The sequence below is a fragment of the Mauremys mutica genome, chromosome 17, assembly GCF_020497125.1.
Source record: "Mauremys mutica isolate MM-2020 ecotype Southern chromosome 17, ASM2049712v1, whole genome shotgun sequence".
Lineage (NCBI taxonomy): Eukaryota > Metazoa > Chordata > Testudines > Geoemydidae > Mauremys > Mauremys mutica.
The window spans coordinates 25,368,642-25,394,575 of NC_059088.1; the positions used below are offsets into that span (position 1 = coordinate 25,368,642).

Sequence of the window (25,934 nt, forward strand, 5' to 3'; positions counted from 1 at the left end):
AACCCAAAGGAAAGAATGGCACACGGTCTACCCCACCGCCGCCCCAGTTACCCTCTCCTGCCCCGAGTCCTTCCCCCACCCTGCACCGTGAGTCTGCCCCCCTCCCTCCCCCTGCGGCTCCCACTCCGGTCCGAACCTTCCGTGGCTCGCCCAGCACGGCAGTTCCCTCCCTGGTCCACCGCCCCGTGGGGCTCCCTCCCTGCCTCCCCTGTTGCCCCCACTGAGATCCCGCCACGGTCCGCTCCCTCCCCGCCCCGGCGGCAGTTCCCCGCCTAGCCGCGCGGGGGCGCTGTGAGCCGGGCTCCCTCCCCCTGCAGCGGCCGGGCGCCGCTCTCCCCACGCCGGCTGCCCCCAGGCTGGCTGGCTGGCGGGGCGGGCGGCGAAGATGGCGGAGCTGAGCGGCGGCGGCCCGGGCCCCGGCGGGGAGGGCGAGGCGGAGCTGGGCGGCTCCGGGCCCGGGGGGCTCCTCATCCGGGTCACGGTGAAGACCCCCAAGGACAAGGAGGAGATCGTCATCGGGGACGGCGCCTCCGTGCGGGAGGTGGGGCCGGGGCCGGGGGGGTGAGACTGGCCTGGGGGGGCTGCGGGAGTGGGGCGTGCGGCGGGGCCGGGGGCTGCGGCCGGGAAGTGGGGCCGGGAGCTGTGTGGGGGGTGAGACTGGGCTGGGGGGGCGGGCGGGAAGTGGGGCCGGGGGCTGGGGGGGGGCGTGCGGCGGGGCCGGGGGCTGAGTTTGGGGACGGGGTCTGCAGGCGGGTAGTGGGGCTGGTGGGGGGCTGCGGGCGGGCGGGGGGCCGGGGTTGGGTTGGGGCCGGAGGGGAGTGAGGCTGGGGACAGATTTCTCCGGGCGGGAGGGTAAAGGGCCTGGGGCGTGTGAAACGGGGGAGCATTTGGGGAAAGTGAAAGGGCTGATGGGGGCTGGATCGGGAGTGGGGGCTGGATCTGGAGTGGGGGGCTGGATCTGGAGTAGGGGGCTTGGGGGGGACTGGATCAGGAGAGGTTTGGGTGGGGGGACGGGAGAGAAGGGGACGGACTGAGACATGGGTTGTGGGTACGTGTAATCTGGGTGCCAGCGAGGCCCCCATGGGTGGAATCGCAGCTTGGGCGGCGGGGGGCCCCCTGGGCTGGGGAGTGGGGTTTGGAGGAGAGTGGCTGGGGTTCTGCTGGGACTGGGGGCGGACGGGGTTTTAGGGCACAGAAGCACAGGTTGTGAAAGGATTTAAAAGGCACATCCGGTGTTGCAGGAACATGTGGTCATGGCCACCAGGGCAAAGTATCCCTGGTGCTGCTTGTGGCAGCAGAGTCCTTGGTATTAGAATTAGACACTTCTGGTCCCTTTGAGGCCTCCACTTCCCCACATTCAATTCCTAGCAGCCCCTGAGTACAAACAAGGCAGTAAGTGAATGTGGCATTCAGAGGAGGGTGTGAGGGATGCGTTTTTAGCTGTGTGCCCTGGAAGGCCTCAGGCTTCAGAGCTGTATGTTTGCTGGAGTTGAGTGCAGGGGCTGGGCGCCAGTGGCTTTTTGAATTTTGAGAACAACCCTTTCCCTTGCGAAGTCTTCCCCCATGGTCTGTGGCTACCAAAAAGCAAAGCTGAGGAATTCCCGCTGGCTGCATTAGCCGTGCAGGGGATAATCCCACTCCGTCCCAAAGAGTAGTTGTCAGGTAGTGTTATACAATATGGCATGCCAGAAAGGAATATGATGGTGGAAGTTAGACCTAAGAAAGACCATTTAGTCTGTTTCCCCTGGCTCATGCAGCGTTGTTCCCTGGTTTCTAGCCCTGTTTTAAAATCACTCAAGAGCTGGGTTTCCCTTTATGAAATTCAAATGAGCAGAGACACAAAAGGGTTGTAGACATTCAGAAGATAAGCAATGTCTTTGGATGAGATCAAAAAGAGACAACTGGTCTGGCTTTGTTAGCCCTCGTTTCTGTTTGAGGTAATTGCACTGTGGCTCCCTCCCTGCCCTTTCCCCAAACCTGAGCTGCGCTCCCCAAGTGGATACTGTTAAACAGCTCAGACAGAGGCACTATAGAAACGTCAGCTGTTGGTAGTGTCTGTGTAGTGAGTGTGATGTTCTGCTGCAGACACTTAGACATTTTAAAATCGCTGCTTTCATTCCTTTGCCTGCAAAAGAGAATTATAAAGTTCCTGGAGGATAGGTCCGTCAATGGCTATTAGTCAAGATGGTCAGGGATGCAACCCCATGCTCTGTGTCTTCAGACTCTAACTGCCAGAAGTTGGGAGTGGACGAAGGGGATGGATCACATGATAATTGCCCTGTTCTGTTCATTCTCTCTGAAGTATCTGGCATCGGTCGCTGTCCGAAGACGCGATACTGGGCTAGATGGACCATTCTGTATGACCCAGTGTGGCTGTTCTTACGTTCTTAAATCGCCTTGTTGTCTGTTTTCCAGTTCAAAGAAGAGATTTCCAGGCGGTTTAAAGCCAAACAGGATCAGCTGGTTCTGATCTTTGCTGGAAAGATCCTGAAGGATGGAGACACTTTGAATCAACACGGGATCAAAGACGGGCTGACTGTGCATTTGGTCATTAAGACCCCACAGAAGTAAGAAATCATTCCTTCCTGGTGCTGTCAGAAACTTACTTTGTGAAGAAAGTATGTTAGAAAGGCAGTGTTTTGTCCAGTGGCTAAAGCAGGGTACTGGGAGTCAAAACTCCTGGGTTCAATTTCTGGCTCTGCGGTGGTGCTTGTTAGGACTCCTGGGTTCCGTTCCCCTTTCTCACACGAGTGTAAATCACATAACCTGTTTTTGCCTCATTTTAACCATCTGTAGAATGGTTATTACTGCTACTTGGGGTTTGAGCTTTCGTTGCTATAATTATTATGTAGAGCTTTACATTTGAAAAGAATTTACGATTGACAAGCACTAGTTAGTGCTTGCGCCAACCCAGGCAAGTAGGTATCATCCCCATTTTACAGCTGGAGAGACTGACAGAGGTTAAGTGACTTTCCTAAAGCCAGACATAGTGTCAGCACTGATGCCAAGGACCAGACCCCAGCTCTCCTGACTCCTGTTCCTTGACCTTTAGCTCATGCTGTCTCAAGTGCTTTGAGATCCGTTGATGAAAGACATGCAGTGAGTACAAAGCTTTATCCACAGTACATAGTTCGGGGAGCTAAGAAACATGTATGAAAATCAACATTTCAGATGCCACCAGAGGAAACTTAAGTAAATGTCCTAGATCTCAAATGGTTCCAAGAGCAGTTGCTGCGTTTTAGATGTGAACACGTGTTGTTGCTTTCTCGGTGCCCTTCGCAACAATTTCCTGGGTTCCCATTGCTGCCTGAGCAGCCGTGTGCTGGTGAACAAACCGGGCTGCGTGTCTTTGTGAAGCTGCGCTGCCCTCTTGGGAGTCCTTGCTCACTGGCTCATTAAAGATCAATGTTTTTTTAAAAGAAGCACGGGTATTGTCAGTCATTGCAGAAGGCCTGTATGCCAAATTCTGCATTTCTGTGTGTAGTGGTAGGTTGATGCCGTTTACTGCTGTCTTTGCAGTGCTCACAAACTATTTCAAAGGGTGCAGTAAACATCTGGCCATTTTATTCTGTGCGATGGTCATTGGTAAAGGTGCTGTAGTGCTTGCAAACATGACAGCTTCTTCCTGTGCAGAGCGGATCAAGTGATCTGTGTCCAACTACCCCCCTTCCTTTTTCTTTAAACTTCCTATTTCCCATCCGCTTTGCTTCCTACCCTGCCCTGCCTCCCTCTGAGTGAGAGCTGACAGTTCCTACCCTCCCACCAGCCTTGAGCTTGCTACCCGGGGAGTTATGCATCTAGCTCTGCTTCTGCTAGGTCTCTGAATCCAGTGTTTTATAACAGCTGGCTAGGCGCACTCTGCGTCAGCTGCTTTTGTTTGAGTGGTGGGAGGTGAAATGCCTAATAAACAGAGGTAGATGGTAGCACAGGGAGCTTTTGGAGGGCTGTGTGGAGAAGGACTCTACAGATAGTTTATCCTTAAGGAGATATCCAGCCAGTTGGGCATTCTTTAAAAGACAGTGGCTGTCTCTGCAAGCTTCAAGCCTCTGATCTCTAAAAGGAGGATGAGTCCAGATTACCCTTTCCTGGCCTGATCACTCCCCTCCGCCATTCTCAAATGTTCCCAGAATATTTTTGTCTTTAAAAAAAAAAAAAACTGCATTCTTTTTTGCTCAGCTCAAGTGGCATTATTTGCCATCCACATGATTGAGTCACTTCCCAGCATACCTTGTTAAAGAACAAGGCAGCAGCAGCTGGAAATCTAGTCAATTTCAGAAAGTTCAAAGTAGTTTCAGGTTTGGCCCTGCATCCCCTAGTCGATTTTTGTGCCTTTGTAGATTTTCCTATTTTCAGAGACATTTCTTTCTCCTGCTGCTGTTAAAGACCCAAACAAAGAGGGGACACCAGACACAGAGCACAGTCAAATGCGCAAAGCCAAAGCCAAGCAGTAGTGAACCCTTTCCCCCAAATCTTGTAGTTATAACCGTAGTCCTGCAAACACTTGTGCATCTTAACTGTAGCCTTGACTTCAGCAGGTTCGCTCATGTGCTTAAAGTTAAACGTGTGTATAAGTGTGTGTTTGTGTAATTCACTGGTGAGTGTATGTTCCAGGTCCCCATTTGTGCCAGTCCACAGAGGATATGGCTTGTTACAGCCCCCTGTTTTTACAGAGCGTTAGCTCAAGCTGTAGCAGCTCATGCTTTTAGCTCTGCTGGTCCCTGGTTCAGTCCCTGGAGTGTCAGCCAAGATTGTGGCTGTCACATGTGCAGAATGGGGGCTGTAGTTATCTTCAGTTGTTTTTAACCCGCATAGTAGGGTAAAGAGAAGATCAGACAGTATAAATTGACTGTGTCTATTTAGCAATCAAAATGCTAAACAATGTAATATTAAACATTGAAGTTTGTGACTTGTTAAACCAAAATGGGAAACAAACTAGAGAATATTTACTATTAGAGATGTTGCCAGAGTTCAGTGTGTGTGTATATATATATACACTAAAAACCAAATTCTTTCCTTGATAAAGACTTCAGTTATTGAATCTGAAATTATTTTTCAAATTAACGTCAGTGACATATTTGCTTTTGCCCAGCCTGGAGAATGAAGATGAGATAATTATGCTTGTTTGTAATCCACTATCAGTTGAAACTTCTAGTCCAATAATGTTGGGGTTGTAAACGCTCCAGGGAAGTTGAAAAAGAAAAACATGGGGGGAAAATCATGGTTCTAGGCTACCCGTTCAGGTTGGCTCTACAGATGGAAGGCATTACAGAAAAGCAAATGATTATTGCAGTAAGCATGGTTTAACCTGCTGAGGTTTCTAATGAGGCAGTAGGAGGCTTTTCCTGGTTGGAATGAACTCTGCTGCAGGGTATTATTGAGGCAAATAGCTTAGCATGATCCAAGAAGGGGTTAGACGTCATTCAGAATAAGACTAGTGCCTCCATTACACTGGCCAGGGATGTTGTAGAAGATCATGGCAGGAGCCTTGTCACCAGCTGGAGGTGGGGGGGATTTGAAAGAACACACAGGGCTGGATGGAAGCATCCAGAGCAGATGTCCCATTGATCTGACACGGATATTCCGAAGTTCCTCTTAGGAGCTGCAGGTGGTGCTATTTAGATTAAAAATAATAATAATAATAATAATTACTGAGGTGTGACCTGTTTTGTTTTGGTTTTTTTGGTAGGGTTCAAGATCCTGCGGCTGCTTCTACCCCTGCCCCTGCCGCTCCTGCTGCCGCCACTGTCCCCACTACAACCCCTTCCTCTCCCGCTGCACCACCTCAGCCTTCCACCTCCAGCAGCGCCCTCTCTGACGCTGGGAGCAGCAGCAGGCGGAGCAGCGGCGCAGGGACCACGGCAGGTGCCGGAGATGGAGCACCCAGCAATGCTGCATCCATCCTCTGTAGGTGACAACTTTGGTTTCTTGGCATCCCAGTGCCTATTCTGTGAAGGGAGAGTTGCCCAGTGGTTAAAGAAAAGGGGGCACGCATTAGGGTTTCTGGGTCCTATTCTTGAGTCTGCCACTTGCTGGGTGACCTTGGGCAAGTCAGTTCTCCGCTCTGTGCCTCAGTGTCCCCATCTGTAAAATGGAGCTAATAGTACTGCCCTCCTTTATAAAGCACCTGGAGTTCTGTGGGTAAGAAGCTTTCTGTCAGAGCTGGCTATTACAGAACTGGAAGGTGGTGGTATTAGTAATGAAGTATCATTGGGTTGCAGTGGATAGAATTCAGCCAACCCCTCCACCCCCACCCCGGTTGCAGATAACTGCACTAACTGGCATGCGTCTCTCTCCATGTCTTGTTCCCTCTCCAGCTGGCTTTGGTGGTGTCACCGGGCTCGGCAGCCTCGGAATGGGCTCTGCCAATTTCATGGAGCTCCAGCAGCAGATGCAACGGCAGCTGATGTCCAACCCAGAGATGCTTTCGCAGATTATGGAGAACCCCCTCGTGCAGAACATGATGTCCAACCCCGACCTCATGAGACAGATGATCATGGCCAATCCCCAAATGCAGCAACTGATGGAACGAAACCCTGAGATAAGCCACATGCTGAACAACCCTGAGCTCATGAGACAGGTGGGTGAGAGTTTACAGCTGAGAGCCTGTTTCAGGTGTCTCAGAGATCATCAGTGCAGACTCCCCAGCTTCTCGCTTCTCACTTCTCTTTGCTCCCATCAGTGTCCGTTCTGTAAAGGGAGCGAGCGGAGTCCAGAGCCAGTTGATTCAGAGATCAGATTCTTTATCTACCTGCTGCAGGCTCCTCCCAGACACACAGTGGTCTGTGTGTAAACTCATGTATGTTGTGTGTACCACAGTCATGCACACATGTGCTTCCAATCCTTCTACTCATGTCAGTGCTGCTGAACAGATCACATGCATAGGGGCAAAAAGGATCTAGAGTGTTCTATTGCAGGACCAGAAGCAAAAGGCGTTACTTTCCATAGGAATTAGAGATGGCAGAGAAAGATCTCATGGTCCATCTCCCACTGCCAGTGTAGGATTGTTCTCTACAGTGTGTTCTTCGGGGCTGTTGGTTTCATTATTTCTAAGTATTTTTATTACCATAGTGCCTACAAGCCCAGTCCTGGATCAGAACCCTCTCATACTAGGTGATACTTAGATTGTCTTTTGGTCTGTGCTTGTGTATTAGACAAGAGACAACAGATGGAATCAGGCGGGAGCACCAGGAAGCAATGAGAACTCTAGTTTTAAATACAGCAAGTGACAAGACTTCCATCATGTCCCTTGGGAGAAGAAGAGATCTCATTGTCGGCAAATGTTTCTTGATATTCGGCCCGATGTTTTCTATGCCCAGTTTCAGTCTGTTACTCCTAGTCTTACCCCTGCTTGGGCCACGCTAACCAATTCTTAGCTTCCAAACTCCCAGTGAATTGTCGCTGTGTGTTAGTTGGACTAAATCGTCTTGTGAATGACCTGTGCTTTGGTTCTTTGAGTTGGAGCTGGGCTTTCCCCAGAAAGGCAGAACCTATCTGAGATCTGGAGGACCTGTCGGAGGTCTGGAGCTACAAGATGGTTTTATTTTTACTGAGATGTGAGGGAATCGTTTTCTCGTGAACCCTTGGACAGTTTTCAAATGCAGTCCATCCTGGGGGTGTTAGCCAGGCATTTGGGCAGAGGTGACTTGATCTTGCATAGAAACTACATGATCCTAACCAGCTGAATTGAGATTGTAAAAAAAGGAAGGCATCGGAGCTTAGCAGCGATAGCAGGGAACTTGAGGGGCTAGTATCCTGGGTTCTCTTCCCTTGCTGTGCATTATCTTGGACAAATGATTTCCACTCTCTGTCTGTAAAATGGGTTTATTTATGCTTTTCTCCCAGGAGGTCGAGACTTATTTTTTTTCAGTGGTTGGATGTAGAACAGTGGTGGTACTGCTGAGGGCGGTGCCACCCATAGTTCAAGCCACTGGCATCTTTTGTAGTGTAAATGGGCCTGATCTCCCCAAATTTTTCTCCTTCCCCCAGACAATGGAATTGGCCCGCAACCCCGCCATGATGCAGGAGATGATGCGGAACCAGGACCGAGCTCTGAGTAACCTAGAGAGCATCCCAGGAGGATACAACGCCCTGCGCCGGATGTACACCGACATCCAGGAGCCCATGTTTAGCGCAGCTAGGGAGCAGGTATAGAGCACTCCTGCTCCAGCTGGGGTAGATTGGTGGGTCTTATCCCCCCTGCCTGCAGGTGGTGGTAGAGCTCATTTGTCCAGCTGTCTGTATGGTCTGGTGCAGATACCTCAGCAGGGAAACAGCACATAGGGTGTCGCAAGTCCTGGTGTGTGATCTGTGCCCGTGTGTTCCATTGACTGGTTCAGGCACTAGTCTAAGACTTGAGAGACCTGGGTTCAGTTCCCTGCTTGCCACAGACTCCCTGTATGACCTTGGACAAGTCACGTAGCCTCTTTGTGCCTCAGTGAAAGCCGGGTATAACAGCACCATCCTGTGAGGCTGAACGCGTTAAAGATTGTGAAACGCTTTGAGCACTGCTGGTGAAAAGCGCTATATAAGAGCCTGATATTCTTGTGCGGTGGTGGGTTTAGTCTGCTCCGTTCCTTTACGGGGTCTGATTCAACGATCTCTCTCTTTCTAGTTTGGCAACAATCCTTTCTCATCCTTGGCTGGGAACTCCGACAGCTCGAGCTCCCAGCCTTTACGGACGGAAAATAGAGAGCCTTTACCCAACCCCTGGAGCCCCATGCCGCCCGCCTCCCAAGCCCAGGTTCCCAGCAGTGAAGGGAGTACCGGATCAACGGCAACCCAGAGCACACCCACTGTATCCAACCCCTTTGGGATCAACGCTGCCAACCTGGGGACCGGTACGTACCCGGCAGCGAGGCGCCGGTGACAGGACAAACCGGTCAGATGTAGATAGCATCAGATTACTTCTAGCATTTGTATGTTTGCTGTAGCGGCCGCGTTCATCAGATTGGCCATTCTGGCCCTGTGGCAAACTAGAATGGGTTATTCCTCCTGTGCCTGCCCAAGGGCTGCACTGGGGTTCTCCACGGGCACAGGATGAGACAGGTAGCAGCTGTAGGGGGAGCCCATGGAGACAAAGTACTCCCTGCCTGGCCGCTCAAGATGGAGCATTGCATGCTGGGATTTGTAGTCTCCCTGGGCTGCTGCTGTTTAAGATGAGAGCATTTCCATGTGTTGGTCTAGCCCATCCTTGGCTTATTTACTTACCCAGCCTGAAAAGGGTTAACCGCTACTCTGCTGGATTTCCTCTCCAGCATCCACACCCCCATGTGCCACTGGAAAATCTCAAATGGTCAGGAGCACATGTTGACTTGCCCTCTGACCCTTTCTCTTACGAAGAGCAGCTGGTGAGAAATGAACATCAAGATTGCTCAGTGTTGCTGTATGCTCCACCTTCTACCAACACTAAATTCAGACACGGCCTCCATCTTCTGTGTGTTTCGTGCTCGATTTTAGCTCCTCCGTTAGCTGCGATCAGGCTTGTAAGTTTTGCTCTCTCCTGTGTTGCTGCAGGGATGTTTAACAGCCCAGAGATGCAAGGTCTCCTGCAGCAGATTTCAGAAAACCCCCAGTTGATGCAAAACATGATCTCTGCCCCTTACATGCGCAGCATGATGCAGACTCTCTCCCAGAACCCAGACTTCGCAGCACAGGTAAAAACGTAGCAGCATCTTCCTCTGTCACAAACAAGCCCTGGGACCCAGCACAGGTGCAGACGTTCTGTCAGCATAGCATGAGACGTTGCTCATTTTAAGGAAGCAGAGTTCTGATAGACCAGGCTCGGAGCTCTATTGTGCTTCTTAGTAGCATGAGCCCAACCACAGGACTGAGATTCCAGACGAATGAAGTCCTCTGCATATCCACACAGTGTGTACAACCTGGGCAGAGGGAGGGCAGGCACCAGCCTGACTGTGCTATCTTCCTGACCTGGGAAGGATGAGAGGGGGAATTCAGATTCCAATGGCCCATTCAGTCCTCAGCCCCTCTGCTCAGACTGCCAGAAAAGGTGAGGTCAGCCAGTGCCAGTAGCTATTGTGAGTCAGATGCACATGCCCGCCGTGAACCTGGCTTGTGAGCCACCAACTCTCCTGGGTGACAGCTTCCCGCGGCTGCCATGCTGGGCTGTGTTTCAACTTGGATCAGGGTGAGGGTGGGGAAGGCTGTGTATCTCAGCACCCCGGGAGCCGTGCAATCATCTCTAAAGGAATGGGAGGTGGAGGGTCTTCACTGAAAAGCACTCCCACCCCTTCTGCTGGCTGCACCTCCCATTCATCTCTGATGGCAGGATCAGGCTGTCAATTCCTGTTGGAAGTGGAACATACCAAAGCCACCGGTGGCAAGGGGTGTTAAGGACCCAGTTAGACTCATAGACTTTAAGGTCAGAAGGGACCATTATGATCATCTAGTCTGACCTCCTGCACGATGCAGGCCACATGTTAACATGTTCTTCTATGGAACTAGGCCGTGAAGAGAGTTTAATAACCCCATTGACTCATGCTGTGTGTGCTGTCTCCTGGCAGATGATGGTAAACGTCCCACTCTTTGCCGGGAACCCGCAGCTTCAGGAGCAGCTTCGGCTTCAGCTCCCCGTCTTTCTGCAGCAGGTAAGGAGCCTAGTCCCTTGCTCTGTGTTGGCCATCCTGTGGTCCAGAACTGTTCCATGGCTTTTGCAGCGGGGGAAGCCTTTGGTCCTTCTGCCAAAGGCTCGCAGAAGGTGCACAGTCCTATCGGTAAAAGCAGCAAAGAGTCCTGTGGCACCTTATAGACTAACAGACGTTTTGGAGCATGAGCATGAGTCCTATTGGGGTGGACTGTGATGCTGAAGGAACAGAGACTTTGCCTTGGTAGGTGATGCAACTAAGGCGTTGAGAGCTGACGGAGAAATGGATCCAGGAATCCACTCTCTTGCTGTAACTACTAGATCCTGGTGTGTCCCATTGGATGATCCCTAGAGCTCATGTTTAAAGGGCTTTGTCTGGCCAGGGCCCTCCTGCCTCTAATGCAAATCTTTGACTGAAGGAAACTCTGAATCTTTGGTAACTGTTGAATTTTACCTTCCTTGTTTCCAAGATGCAGAACCCAGACTCCCTCTCAATCCTGACGAACCCCAGAGCCATGCAGGCTCTCCTCCAGATCCAGCAGGGACTCCAGACGCTGCAAACGGAGGCCCCGGGACTAGTGCCAAGGTAACGAGGCCTTAGATCAGTCTCAGACCTGCAAAACCTGTCGGGCAGGTCTGCCTTGGGGGAGCAGTGACAAATCCCCAGCTACTTTCCAGCACAGCTGTGTGCAGCCTTTCTGCTTGCTCACACTTGCTGAGGGCTCCCCCTGCAGCTCTCTTCCAGGAATGACAAGAGCCCCCTTCTGACTTAATATCGCCCGAATTTAGCACTGGGGAAAGGTTTGAGATGCACAGCCCTGGAGACAGATAGGCACATCGGGGCAAACAATCCTGCCAGCGCCCCTTAGTCCTTCCCTAGGGTGAGGATTCCCTGTATGGGCGAGGGGGGAGTGCAGTATTCACAGCCCTTTTAGTTCTTATCTTCTGCCTAGATTCCCAACAAGGGAACCCGATAATCCCAGTTCTGCATGATCTAGTGATGTAGGTACCTGCTCGGTAGGGCCAGGACTGGGACCGACCGGCTCGTTTCATAGAGGCCATGGAACAGCCGTCCCATGGTAATGGCAGCCAGTTGCTCCTGCCCTTGGCTGGATTCGAACTGGTGACCTAGAAAAGGCTCCACACCCTGTTATTAGAATGCTTGTACCATGCAATCCGAGAGACAGGCAGGAGCAACCTTGTAGCATCTCCTGCAGCGAGCGTTCTGCTTTCATTCTCAGCCTCGGTTCCTTTGGAATGCCTCGAATCCCCCCACCCTCCACAGGAGGAAGCACAATCCCAGAGAACCCTGTATCCTCCTCTTCGACGCCTGCCAGTGCCTCTCCAGCAGGGGGCAGTAACCCCCAACAGCAGCTCATGCAGCAGATGATCCAACTCTTGGCCGGAGGAAACTCTCAAGTATGTAATATGCAACCTGGTTGTGCCCATGCAGCTGGGATTCTCCCAGTATCATATGATCGGCAAGGCATCCTAAGCCAGGTGCTTATTAGTTCCACCCATTACAGCAAGCTGCATGGTAAATATTGTGGGAGATTGGGAGCCAAACTGCAATACTCCCTGTGAACATTGACCCAATAATAGTCCCTTGAATACTGCATGCAGATGTCACCCCATCTCAAAAAAGATGTTATTGGAATTGGAAAAGGTTCAGAAAAGGGCAACAAAAATTAAGGGTATGGAACGGCTTCTGTATGAGGAGCGATTAATAAGACTGGGACTTCCCAGCTTGGAAAAGAGACGACTAAGGGGGAATATGACAGGTCTATAGAATTATGACTGGTGTGGAGAAAGTAAATAAGGAAGTGCTATTTGCTCCTTCTCATAACACAAGAACTAGGGGTTCTCAAAAGGTTTAAAACGAACAAAAGCAAGTGTTTCTTCACACAACGCACAGTCGACCTGTGGAACTCCTTGCCAGAGGATGTTGTGAAGGCCAAGACTATAACAGGGTTCAAAAAAGCACTAGATAAGCTCATGGAGGACAGGTCCATCAATGGCCATTAGCCCAGGTGGACACGGATGGTGTCCCTAGCCTCTGTTTGCCAGAAGCTCGGAATGGACGACAGGGGATGGATCACTTGATGATTCCCTGTTCTGTTCGTTCCCTCTGGGGCACCTGGCATTGGCCACTGTCGGAAAACAGGATACTGGGCTAGATGGACCTTTGGTCTGACCCAATATGGCCGTTCTTATGTTCCCTAGCTCTTATCAGCCATAGATCTCAAAGCACTTCACAAAACAGTTCAGGATCACTACCCTCATTTTATAGATGGGGAACCGGAGGCACGGAGAGGGGTAGCCTGCCCAGGGTCACCCAGCAAGTGAGTGGCAGATCCGGGAAAAGCACCCAAGTCTCCTGAGCCCCATTCCTGTGCCCTGTCCACTAGGCCACACTGCCCAGTACCACAGCATCATGCTAGGAGACGCGACGCCACTGGCGGTGCCATCTTTCTGAAAACGGCTCATACCGTGGCATCTTTTACAGGAATCGGGGGTGTTGTTAGTCACATCCCATCTGGAGACTGAGAGTGCCCACAGCAAGTTTTTCTTGGGCATGGTATTCCCCATCCAACACCGTGCCCTATGAAATGTGCCAGCGCAGAAGTGGCTGTATTTCGGCTGGAGCAAAGAGATTTTAGCATGTGACGATTACATGCCTATTGATCGTGGGAAGGAGCTTGGCCTGGTGACTCAGGCACCAGCCTGGAATTCAGGAGCCCTGGGTTCTCCTCCCAGTTCTATCACCCAGGCACTGTGGGCGAGTCACTTCTTCTCTCTGTGCCTCGAGGGTGGATTGGGGTGGTGAGGCAAACTCGCCTCTGTCAAAGTGCTTTGAGATCCTCTAATGAAAAGCATCAAATAATGACCAAGGGTTTGCTACCCACTGGAAAGGGTTGGACCATATATACACCTACATCTATCAAGGTTACTTGTAGAGTCCAGTGATGAGGGTCGTACAAACCTCTGTTAATTCTTAATAGATTTTAACTGGCCCAGATCCTGAGCTCCCAGGCATGAGTGCAACTCCATTGCCTTCATCTGAGCTACTCTTGGGAGCTGGCCCCTTGACTTCAGTGGAGTTACTCCCATTTACACCAGCTGGGCATCTGGCCCTCTCTCTGTAGTGTTCTCTGTCCCAGTCTAAGATCTTTGATTCCCTTCCCCTGGCAGGTGCAGAGCCCCGAAGTGCGATTCCAACAGCAGCTGGAGCAGCTGAACGCTATGGGCTTCATTAACCGCGAGGCTAACCTCCAAGCGCTCATCGCCACCGGTGGAGACATCAACGCAGCTATTGAGAGACTGCTGGGCTCCCAGCCTTCTTAAACTCAGTCATGCTGTCCCACAGTCATCAAACACACACACACACACACACAGGGGCCTTTCAGGAAGACCCACCATCGTTTTCATATCCTCTGACAGCTGTCCATGTATTTAAAACAAACAAACAAAGATACAGCTTCACCCCAACATTCCTACTAAGTTAAGATTTCATGTTGAAATGCTCTTTAACTGGCTTGTGTGTGGATCCCGATTCTCAGCAAGTGGCCACAGAGACTTCAGATGTGTATTTTTCCTAAATATGCCCTCTGTATCTCAGACACTCTTCCCTCTCTAGATGGTAGAGGCGATACTTCTAGTTACTTACCTGAATGATTGTGTTTGAGTAGTTTGATTTTAACTGTACGTTATTCCTCCAGGCAAATATTTAAACCTAGGCTGAGTTTTTCTCCCCAGCGTCTTATCAGGAATGGATCAAAAGAGAGACTGAAATGACTTGGATGTTTCTGATGTCATTTGTCTTCAAATACTCCCATCAGACGCACTGGGCGTGGTTTTCATTTACTCCACTATGGAAGTGTGTAAAGGGGGACTTAACATTGGGTGTAAATTACATTTCCTTTGAGCCCTCCCCCCAACCCCCCAATTGCTGCCAGAGTGGTGTAAATGTGCCTTGATGTGATTGAGAATCAGGCCCATCCTCGTATTTTATTTTATTGTTTTCAACCCAAGTTTTGGAAGTAGTGTCCCCTGCCTGCCAAGGGGAACTTTCGAGAAGCAGTTTTCTGTCCAGACACTACAGTTCTCTCGCACTGTGGCGTTACGGGGGTGGTGGCTCTTGTGTCTCTGCTGTCTGGTTTTTGAAAGTGTAAAAGCAAAATGGGGAGGAAAAAAAATTAACAAAGATCTTTCTCTCCACTGGAAAATGTTGAAAGTCCTCGTTCTTCTGTGTTTGTACATCTGCTCTCTAATTCAGGGGTGCTCAAACCTCACAGTGAGTCCACCCTCCTGAGGACCAGCGAGGTAGCTTCCCAGGAGCCAATACAGCTATGTCATTTGCATCTAAATTTGCATACCACTCTTACTGAAAAGAAATGAACTCAACCATCTGTCTCCCCTTGCTCCACGTATTTTCCTGGATGGCTGCATTTACCCTTTGGGACCCTGTGGCCCTTGAGTGACCTGCCGTTGATCAGATTTTTTCCCCCTGCCCTTATCCTGCAGATGGTGCAGACCGTCGGCCTGCCTTTGTGGGCACCCTTGCTCTAGTTGTGGCATGAAGCTTTCTGATGCTGGCTGAGATGCACCAGGAAACCCCTGCTGGCAACTTGACTAATGTCAGATGCTAGGGGTGACTTGTTAGAAACCTCCCATGTACTTAGAGCTTTGAGAGTGTGTACGACTTGTTAGCATCTCCTCTCTAGCAGGGTTACCTCATGTTTCATTTGACCACTTCTCTCCATTGACCTGATCCAAAGCTCACCAAAGGCCAGTGGCACTCTTTCCACTGACTTCAATAGGCTGTGGGTCAGAACTCCTGGTAGGAAGCTGAACCACCACCCAACGAGTGCCTCTCTTGTCTAGCTTCCTCCGGGGCTGGGGCGATCTTGAAGAGTACAGGTGCTTGGTCAGTTCCATACACAGATGTTTAACCTCAGGATCGCAAAGCAACCCACTGGGCTGTGTTGTGATTGATCACAGACTGTTGACTTGGCCTTCAGCTGTTCGGAAGTTAGCACAGGCACTTGCCCTCGGCTTCATATTTGGTGGTGGACATGTATCAAGTCAGCTCTCTTATGGGGGGTGTGGGATGGTGAGTGATCCTGAGCTTTCCCTGATTCCTTCGTTTCTATTAAACCATTCCAGGCGAGTCCATCTCCGTTAGTCCGATGAGGGTATCCTACATCCTTTTGTCAGAGTGTAGCTGGGGCAGTGGCTGCTGGGAGAGAAGGAGAGAGAGGAAAAAGGAGGTTGCGTGTGTGATGGGGACAGAGATGCTGCCTCTTTTGCCACAGCATGTGTCCTATGGAGGCAGTGTGGACTGGGATTTAGGAGGCTTAGGTTCTAATCCTGACTCTGCCAAAGGTCTGCTGAGTGACTGGGCAAACCACTTCACCCCTCTCTGCCTTGGTTTCCCCACATGTAAAGGAGCTTGGAGATCTAAGGATAATAGCGCTATATAAAGGCAAGGTGGTGAAATTACTGCCCAGGAAGGAGAGGAGAGTTCTCATAATACTCTTGGTCAGCCCCCTTAGCAGCTCTGTGTTGGCTCGGAAGGCTGCCTGCGCAGTCCTTGGAGGGATTTTCTGCTCTGCCAGCGATCTAGCCTAGGAATGGGTAGACTTCCTGGGGCAAGACAGGCGTCTTAACTGCGGGGAGCTCTGATCACTCAGCGCTGGGTTTACGTCCTCTCTGCTTGAGCCAGCGGATGCAAAGGAGCATATGCCTGCAGGATTTGAGGAAGGTGAGTGAGGGCAAGATATACTGGATGAGAGGATAAGGGGGATAGAGGGAACTTAAATTCATCTCGTTTCAGGTGGATGATTAGAAGCAGGGAAGTATGTGCTGCAGAATCTCTTGCCTCAGATGTTTGCTCCAGACGTGGACCGCTCTTAAAAACCTCTGCAGCCACATCTTTGTGCATCTGCAGACAGCCTGAAACAGAGGTGTGAGCTGCCTCCATGCATCTCCATTGGAGTGTTGATTCTGAAGCCTAATGATTACATGTCAGGGCTGTTAAGTGTTTCGCTGCTGATCTCTTTAACAAGATGGTTCTGCTACTTGCTTATCCAGTTAAAGGCAAAAGTCCTAATTATCCCATGTCCAGCTGCCAACATCAGTCTAGGCCTCTCCCTAGTTTACCACGCTAAGCTGCACTGATGTACATCGTGTCTACACAAGGGTTTAGCCGTGGTACAGCTGCAGTAGTCTAGAATCTGAGTGTGGTTATAGACTTGGTTTCCTGAAATCCCTAGGCCGTCTGTAAGCATAGATTCAAATTCTGGCAGGGTCAAGCCTAGCTTTATCATTTTTAGACAGATAAATTGAGTTCTATGTGGGTCGTGTGGAGGGGCCAGCGAGTTAGGGATGAAGTGGTAGCAATATATTTACTCTGTTTTTTGTTTGACCACTGGATGTCTCTGAATGCTACAGGGCAGGGTGGGTGGTCTCTGGTAAGCAGAGACATAGCTGGGGCTCGAGCTGTGTAGAAACCACGTGTTGTGTCTATAGCAGAGTTGATTGGAAACAGGTCTATTTCCCCCCTGTGGAATAATTTAGACAAAAATGAACATTATTTTTGGTTGAAATTTTTTGGTTGAAAACCGTTCTGTTTGAATGTTCTTTAGGAAACTCCAAACATTTAATCGAAAACGTTTCCTGCACACACTTCTGTTTGGACAAAAGTGTTGTTTTCCACTGGTAAAAAACATTGCTACAGGACAACTTCTTGACCGGCTGTAGGCTGGAGCTTGTACAATTTTTTTCTAACAGAGCCCTCCTATGTCCCAAGCCAGCGATCTGTCCCACTTCCCCAGGGGTTCAATCTCCACCGCCCAGGCAGACCTTGATGGCTCTTTGCTGGTTTAAGCAGAAAACACAAATCTCCCGTCTCTCCCTGACTGCGAAATCTGCCATCACATCAGCAGGAAGCCATCACTCACTCCTTGCTGGCCCAGCAACCAAGCTGCCAAAATACAGATAATAGGGCGGCTCGCTATCTCCCTTTGCAGCCCCTGTTTGCGTCCTGTGTTTGCTTACCGGCTTTCCAGTTACTGGTGGCTAATTTGGCAAGGCTCCCATCCCCTGCGCTCCTCTTCCTGCTGCTCAGCAGGTGCATTTACTTGTCCAACACAACAGCACCACCACCGCACAGTGTTACTTGGCTTGAAGCTTGTGTTGTCCCTTCAGCAACACAAAGATTGGCCTTTGGCAGCCATGGTAGGCTGAGACAGGCCAGCAGGTTTCCTCCATGCTGGACCGTGCTTGTCAGGTATGCGCACGCGGCATCTAAGCCGGGGTGCACCGCAACGCAGGCGTGTCCAAGTGTTGGGGGTGGGCAAGCCCTGGGGACTGCATGGGTTGTATTCACCGTTCGTGTGTTTGGGCAGGGACAGAGTGCAGGGGAAGGAAGGTTATGTCACGCCACCTTTGCACGCTCAGACGCACGGCCTTTGCAGGGTCCTCCTTGAAGCTTAACATGTTCTGGTTCTCTATGGACTCCAGGAAGCAGAACTAGCTCCAGTACAGTGCACCCCGGCTACTGGGGCTGGGAGCAGGGAGCGTGCAGAGCACCTCCACCACTTCTGAAGGCCCCCTGTGCAGGGGGATTCTGGGCCAATTTCTCCCTACTTTTATGCCTGAGTTTAGCTGAGATCCAGACCCTCTATCCACCGGACAGGGGTGGCCCAGACAGTGGTAATGAAAGATTTCCCCCATGCCAGCATATCTTATCCGTGACCTCTCTGAGATGAGACGAGATTTCAGTTCCATGGCCCATTCCGTCCTGGTCCTCTACTGGAGGCTCCTTGGGAGGCATGGATGCTTTCCCACTAGGGACCAGACTGAGCCTAAGAGAAACTACTAGCCCAGGATCCCACAGCTGGGAAGAGGATGCAGAGATGCACGGATCCGAGGGGCCCCTTGTCTGATCCCTTCCCAGTCTCTGGGGTCGTGCACAACACATGGCTTATCAATGGAGCAAGAGCTACTGCTAAGCACGTGCGTTCTATATTTGGGTCTTGCTGACAATCTGAGAACAGGCGAGGCCTCTAGGACACAGCAGCTGCACCTGGCCTCTCTAGAGAAGCCAGCGTGGCCTCACCTTTAATTAGCTGATGCTTTCAAGGAGGCCGCTTTGAAGAAGGGAGCTTCTTAGTAAGACTGAAACCACTCAAGGGAGCTAGAATCAGCCTTAACGCTCAATAATGTGCTATTCTAGGGACCTTTCTTAAAGGAACAATTACGTTCTTTCTATTTTTCCTTCCCATAGGAGCTGATCCTAAAGTGTTGCCTGCTGCCCTGAGTTCTGTTATTAATGCCCATCAGACTTTACTCAGGTAAATAGATTTAATTCCCTTAAACCTGATTATACTTAATACAAAGAGAATTTCCCTAAAGTTGTTTGTGTGTTGGGACCATGAGGGTTGCTAAACCTGATCAGAGCTATCGTGCTACTAATCCAGTTGCCTGAAGCCGGATTCTCAGCTGATGTAAATAAGCATATTTCCAGCTGTTTCAGAGAGAGGTTGAAAGCTAGAAGTTGCATTAAAAAATCATAAGTGTTTTCAGCAGAAGAACCTTCTGAATGAAACATAAATTTCCTGGAAAATCCATCCAGTTTCGTAGGAAATGTTTCCAGGAATTGTCTGATGTAAATGACTTTTATTTCAGTTTTTCACTGAAAAGTTTGGTTTAGCTTTTTCAGTCCCCCACATTTCTCTTTTTTTTGAGGAAAGCCCCCCTCCCCCAAGCCTAAATTAAAAACTTTCCATTTGAAGCAACCCCCCCCCCCCCTTGTTTCAAATGGCTTCTGGACAGGGGCAGACTTTTCAATCATTACAGACCTGGGTTCCTGATGTAAAGGCTCTGTAGGCCATTCCCATCTCCCTGCACCATGTGGCTTCCCCTGCATGGACTTCACAGTTGGCCAGCTTAGATCTGTGCTGAAAGTCATAGGAATTGCTGAATCAGACCCAGGATCCACCTAGCCTGTCTCCAGCCATGGTCAGCACCAGAGGCTTCAGAGAACCCTGCAGTGGTAGGCTGATCGCCACCCCAGGAAAGTCCCTTCCTAACCGTATTGGTTAGAAGTTGATTCGTGGCCTGAAGCGGGACAGTTTATTGCCCTTCTAAGTTGCTTTGGTTTTTTTTTTAACCCCTGCTATTATAACTCGGGCAGTTCTGGTTAGTCCTATAAATATCCAATCGTTGGCTGAATCCCTGTGGCGATCAGTTCACAGGCTGTGTGTTTTCCTACTGCTAAAAGAAGAACAGTATAGATTCACCTCTCCTCATGCTGCTGGGTCCCAGGGAAGGTACCATGGATGGATTCTTGGAGGCCAGTCCTGGGGCTGTGAGGAGACTGGGATTTGTTGTTCGCTTCCCTGACACCGGAAACAACAAAATCACAAGTCTTCCAGACCGACCCAGAAACAAGCGTCGCGAGGATCTGGAATGAGAAGCATCTTCCCCTTGGAAAGATCTCGCCGGATCACTTGGCTCAGGGACGTCACATTAACGAGAATCTGAAAGAGATACAGAGAATGAGAGCCGTGTTCTACAGAAGCTGCTTTTATTAGCATATTGCCGGGCTGGTTCCTAGGTCTCCCAGCGCCTGGTGATAAGGAGACAGTTGGAGACCCTGGGCTTTTAGTCTCATTTTTACGAAGGCCCCTTTTACACCATTCTAGCCGTAAGATGTGTGCAAATTAATTACTAAATAGACCTACCAGGGCTTTACTGTGAGAATCAGCTCCTGGTGCTCCTATCCCCTCTGGGTGGGAGCCCCTCGCAAAGTGCCTGGGCTACAGGCATCCTCCCAGTGGCGGTGAAGTTACGAGACACTTATTTAAGAGTTTGTCCACCTTGATCGTCCTCCTGGGCTCTGAGGGAATAAGTGTGTTGAGATCCTCAGAGGAAATGTCCTAGCGAAGGACAAAATTGTTATCGGAGAAGAAATCCAAGCCCTCTGCTCCGGACAGAGTCTGATCCCCCTCTGTCACAGCACCCAGCTTTCAAATACTCCCATGGTTAGGAGTATTCTGCATGGGCGAGATCTGTTCTGTGGATTGGAACGGCAGATCTAGATTCAGTTTCAGACCCTGGATGCCCTCAGATTTGAACGTGGGGTTTCGGTTTGGGATTGTTGCTGCAAATGACCCTCTCTGAGGTGTTTGTTCTTTGTGATCTGACCACCGTAAACCGTGCCACAGTCAGGTGGGGCCTCCTGAGAGAGAAGCTGCTCTGTGAGGGTGGTGGCTGCCATCTTGGCTGACTCACCGGGGATTGAACCAGGCATCTCGAGAGCTAAAAGCAGGAGCTGCTACAGCTTGAGCTAAAGAGCTGTGATTTCTTAGTGGCTGCTATAACCGACCGCTCTCCTCTGTGGCTTGGGACCAGAGCAGGATCTGTAATGCACGTTCACCTGTGAATTATGCTAGCAGAAGATAAAGTGTCGAGGATGGAGGGGAAGAGGCTCTGACCTAATAGGGATCATTGTGAACCCCCCACGCACACAGGAAGTGAAGTGTTATCAGCAAATCCTCTTGATCCCTTTATTTGGGACCCAGGGAAGAACATGCTGCCATTCTCTGCACAGAGACCTTGGCCTTCTCCCGTTGTCAAGGCAACCACCACAATCAAAATGGCCTCGCCTGTCTTGGTCATTCTTGTTGTGCTGCCTGGCGGCCAGTTTCCTAGGGTGGAGAGAGAATGGTGCTTGTTGGGGGGGGGACTTTGCGTCCCTCAGCCCCTCTTGGCACCATGGAGGGTCAGGGCCCCAGCCCAGATGATGGGCCTTTTACATTTCGCCCCAAAACCCAGCCTGAGCCCTGGCCTCTATGCTAAATCGGTGTGAGCTATTTCACGGGCCGTTCTGAGCTAACCGACTGAACGCCGCGCAGGGACAGGAAAATGGAAGCTGCTTGGCTCCAATTTTTAAAAAATATTTAACAGATTTCTCGTTTACTTAATAATTGACCAAAAAAAAAAAAAAAAAAGGGAGGAAAACATGCCCCACGTCGGATGGAAGTATGGTCTATGATACTGTGGAAGTCAGGACTCCTGGGTTCCTTTCCTCACTCTGGGAGAGCATTTAGAGGCTGGAGGTGGGACTGGGATTTTATAGGGACAGTCCCGATTTTTGGGTCTTTTTCTTATATAGGCTCCTATTACCCCCCTACCCTCTGTCCCGATTTTTCACATTTGCTGTCTGATAACTACTAGGTTTTTGTTCCCAGGTCTCATGGGGAGTTTAGTCTAGTGGTTGGAGGTGGTGGGGACAATGGTAATCAAACTGTTGATCCAGTCCTGTCCCTAAAATGATTGACACCAGCTAGGTTTCTAGCCCTTTCTTCCTTCCAGGCATTTGGGACAGCTCAGTGACCGAAGCTTCTGTATCTTGGTCCTTGATGTAACTCTTTACTTCCTTTGTTCTTCAGAAACCCCCCCTCCTTCTCTTCCTCCCCTATGAACAAGCTGGGGTTGGTTTTTAGGGGCTAGGGCAAGGTGCCGGATTCAAAACGCAGGCAGCTGAATCCCTCTGTTTAGCCACAGAACAGGGATCCACCAAACTCATTACAGGCCACCGAACGACGATCAGATTTGAGTGAGACGCCTTCCATCCAGTTTTGCTAAGGCCAAGGCTGTGTACCATCTTCTGATGATGAGCCAGGTTGGACACCTGCCTGCCAGAGCGCAGACTAGCATCTCCAGCTCATATAGGCCGCTTAGTGATATTTGTATTGTCTCGTGGGCTAGCTGTCAGGACTCCTGGGTTCTAGTCCCAAATGTTGAAGTGTTGGCTCATATTTAGGACACAGGTCTGAGTCAGGACCCCTTGTTTCTTCCCCAGCTCCTGAAGAGTGTGGCCTAGAGGTTAGACCAGGGGAATTAGGCTGCAGGACTCCTGGGTTCTGCACTAAACTCTGGGAGGAAATGTTGCCTGCTGGTGAGAATGGGACAGAGAGCCTGGGTTCTAGTCCCAGTTCTGCCATTGTCTTGGTATATGCCCTTAGGTTAGACACTTCCTCCCCCCTGTCGCTGCCTCAGTTTCCCCACCTGTATAGCAAGGGTCATAATACCCACCTTTACGAAGGGCTTCGGTCTCCCATGGAAAGGCGTTAGTTAAATTCTAGGGATGATGGTTGTTATAGGGACAGCTGGAAGACGGAACTTAGCCAGTCCTGGCTCCTTCTCAAAGGTTATTTTGTTTTTATCTTAGCAGACAGAGCAGATAGCGAAGAAATATGAAAGAGTCAAGGATGTTGCCCCGATGGATGCTGGGCTGAAAGCTCAGCTTGGAGACAACGCGAGGGAAATGCTTTTAATTATTAAGTGCTGGGTGGAAGAGGAGGAGGCAGACAGGGGGAGATGGGACTGGGCAGATCAAAGGATATAGCAACAAGTCAAACCCCCCGTGGGCACCAGGCCATCAGGAAAGGTGCCTCACATGCTAATTCAAGGGGGCTGAGAGGCTTGTCCCAGTTAGCAACTTTCAGGGTCCCCTGGATCTGACAGGCAGGAGAAATCAAAGCAGCTGTGTTAACCTGAGAGCTGCATTAGGGCTTGGATGGCTTGTTCGGATGACAATCAGTGCCGAGCAGAGGTGCAAGGTGCTGGATTAAGCATGGGGGTGCATCTGTCGTGAGGCGCAGTGTGTGAAGAGGGCCGGGGAAGGGAAGCAATGTAGAACGAGCGGGTCTGATTCTTCGCTGTGCTGCCCCCTGTTCTGTCATTTACGCCAATGCAAACTGAGAGAAAAATGAAGCTATTCAGGTTCGGGGAGGGGGAATTCTGGCTCCGCTGAAGGCAATGACGAAATGCCCACTGCTCACAAGGTCAGATCCATACGGATAATTTAGTTTTTAAACTCCCTTGGCAAAGGGGATGGTGATCAAGAGACGGCAAAAGAATTGGTTTTCTATCAGGTAGATTTCGGGGGATTGGTGGATGCCTGGGGGATGGGGCAAGGACCATGTCTTTGTTCTGGGTTTGTATAACGCCGGGCACTGTGGGGTGCGGGTCCACGACTGGAGCTGCTAGACACTATGGTAATAGAAATAATATATCCTAATGAAGGACCTAATTAACACTGGCAATTTCTGAAACAAGGAGGCCAAATCATCAGCTGGTATAAACCAGTGTCGCTCCTTTCAAGTCAATAGGGCTATGCTGATTTACACCAAATCTAGCCCCAAATCTCTATAGGGTCCAACCACCAGCTAGAGAGGTAACAACTGCACCACTTGTCCAGGCTGAGGTTCAAGTGACAATGGTTTTGATGGCTGGGAAACCTATTCCTCGTCCACATTACAAAACTGCTCCAGAGTGTCCTAGGACTCATGTAGTTTCCAGGACTCCAGGTCAGGACCGGGCTATGTTGGCAGAATTGTGGCGGGGGGAGCCCAGGCCTGGAATAGCAGAAGGGCTGGGGGTTGAAACTGAGAAAAACTGATAGAACTGAGTGGCTCGGGGGAGAGGGAGTTCAGGTCTCAAAGTAGCACATCCTACCCCTGCTCTGGGTCCCGGTTTCAATGACACTGATGCAAAAGCCAGAGCAACTCCAGTGAGGTCCACGGTGTCAAGCTAGAATTGCTGCTGGAGTCTCTGGGTACATCTACACTGGAATAAAAGACCCCCAGCTGGCCTGGATCAGCTGACTCAGGCTTGAGCTGCTGGGCTAAACATTGCTCTGTAGATGTTCAAGTGTGGGCTGGAGCCAGGACTCTGGGACCCTCCTGCCTCATGAGGTCCCTGAGCTTGGGCTCCTGCCCAACCCCAAAGGTCTACACAGAAATTTTACAACCTTGCGAGCCCAAGTCAGCTGACCCAGGCCACTCTCGGGTGTTTAATTGCTGCGTACACGGACCCCCCTGAGATCAGAATCTGGCCCTGGACCGTGTACAGCTGTGAAGACACCGTTAGAGAGGAGAGGGGTCTCTGACATTCACTAACCCTACGCTGGTGCAAAGTGACTGTGAAATCCCACTGAATCCGAAAGGGCAGCGTTTCCCCTTGGGCTGGTGTAAATGATTGCATAGGGTGCAGGGCAGGAGAGAATCAGGTCCTTCATCTTCCAGACAGATGGGAAGACACCTTTGATTCTATGCGCGCACACACACACACAGAGACACAACACACAATCTCTCCCTCTCCCCTCACCTTCTCTGCACACATCTGCAGACACTTTCTCGCAAACCCAAACCATGGGCCTGATTCTCATTTACACCAACACTGCCTTTGCACAATTGCAATGCAGAGAGCCCTTAGAATGGGCATACGTTACGGTGACACGCTTTCAGGCCCTTTGATACTGCCAGGGTCATGTAAAAGGGCTTTGGTGTAAATGTAGATTAGCCCAATCCCACAAATACGCAGGTGCACAATCTCATTCACCGTCTCCCACAGACGGATTGTCTCTCACACACGCGCTGTCTCTCACTCTCTCGTGTACACACACACAGTCTGATTAGCTTCTCACTTACTCCGGTGGAAATCAAGAACTTCGCCTGAAGCCAGTGGAGTTACAGTCGGGGGGTGCTTGAGATCAGAATCTCACCCAGGGCGCACAAACTGCCTCACACAACACACGTTCTGTCTCTTACACACACACACACACACTGCCTCTCACAAGTTCTGACTTACACACAAATACAGACTGCCTCACTCAACGTGTGTTCTGTCTCTTACAGACACACACTGCCTCACATGTTCTGTCTCTTACACACACACACACTGCCTCACACAACACATGTTCTGTCTCTTACACACACACATACAGACTACCTCACACAAAACGTTCTGACTCTTACACACACACATACACAGACTGCATCATTCAACATGTGTTCTCTCTTACACACAGACACACTGCCTCACAAGACGTTCTGTCTCTTACACACACACAGATTGCCTCACACAACATGATCTGCCTTACACACAAACACACAGACTGCCTCACACAACAAGTTTTCTCTTACATACTCACACAACACATGTTCTCTCTCTTACACACGCGCACACACACACACACACACACACACACACACCTTTGCCTTGTAGTTTGCTAGCAGGTTCATTCCACTGTCAGGATGACTCAAAGTGGAACTGATCAGACAGAGAGTTCAAAGCCACTTACCCACCAGGCTGGTCTGTGTCCATCTCGTTTTGTTCCTTGTTGCCCCCAAAAGCTGCAGCACCTTCAACACCCAGCCCCTCTCAGTTCACGAAGAAGGGGACTCTGGGCGCCTAGAAACAAGATCGACCCCCTCCCTTCCCAAAATCCTGCACAGCCCCCTGCCCCCCTCCAGCCGAC

At 50.5% G+C, this 25,934-nt stretch overlaps 1 protein-coding gene and 1 long non-coding RNA gene across 3 annotated transcripts; one reads left to right on the forward strand and one right to left on the reverse strand.

Moving 5' to 3' along the window:
• Positions 1-14,826, forward strand: UBQLN4 (ubiquilin 4). 2 transcript variants are annotated; one of them, XM_044990987.1, is made up of 11 exons: positions 1-87; positions 2,416-2,567; positions 5,687-5,904; positions 6,315-6,577; positions 7,987-8,145; positions 8,612-8,837; positions 9,514-9,653; positions 10,521-10,604; positions 11,071-11,186; positions 11,842-12,019; positions 13,793-14,826. In XM_044990987.1, the coding sequence occupies exons 1-11, from the start codon at positions 16-18 to the stop codon at positions 13,943-13,945; spliced, it is 1,761 nt and encodes a 586-aa protein (XP_044846922.1). In that variant the 5' UTR covers positions 1-15; the 3' UTR covers positions 13,946-14,826. The 2 variants fall into 2 exon arrangements, with proteins under 2 accessions (XP_044846922.1, XP_044846921.1); XM_044990986.1 differs by lacking the exon at positions 1-87 and adding an exon at positions 362-541.
• On the reverse strand, positions 14,601-25,934 carry LOC123351561. Its single transcript, XR_006574036.1, has 3 exons — positions 25,758-25,934; positions 19,465-20,145; positions 14,601-15,839 (listed from the first exon to the last, which is right to left on the reverse strand). It is a non-coding gene; the product is annotated as an uncharacterized LOC123351561 (long non-coding RNA).

What these genes read in the sequence shown, in the direction of transcription:
- UBQLN4 (XM_044990986.1), top strand. Translation starts at nt 386, where the DNA reads ATGGCGGAGCTGAGCGGCGGCGGCCCGGGCCCCGGCGGGGAGGGCGAG. An exon ending in GTCATTAAGACCCCACAGAA is followed by an intron (nt 2,568 to 5,686) that starts GTAAGAAATCAT and finishes TTTTTTTGGTAG; the next exon opens with GGTTCAAGATCCTGCGGCTG. An exon ending in CGCTGCCAACCTGGGGACCG is followed by an intron (nt 8,838 to 9,513) that starts GTACGTACCCGG and finishes GTGTTGCTGCAG; the next exon opens with GGATGTTTAACAGCCCAGAG.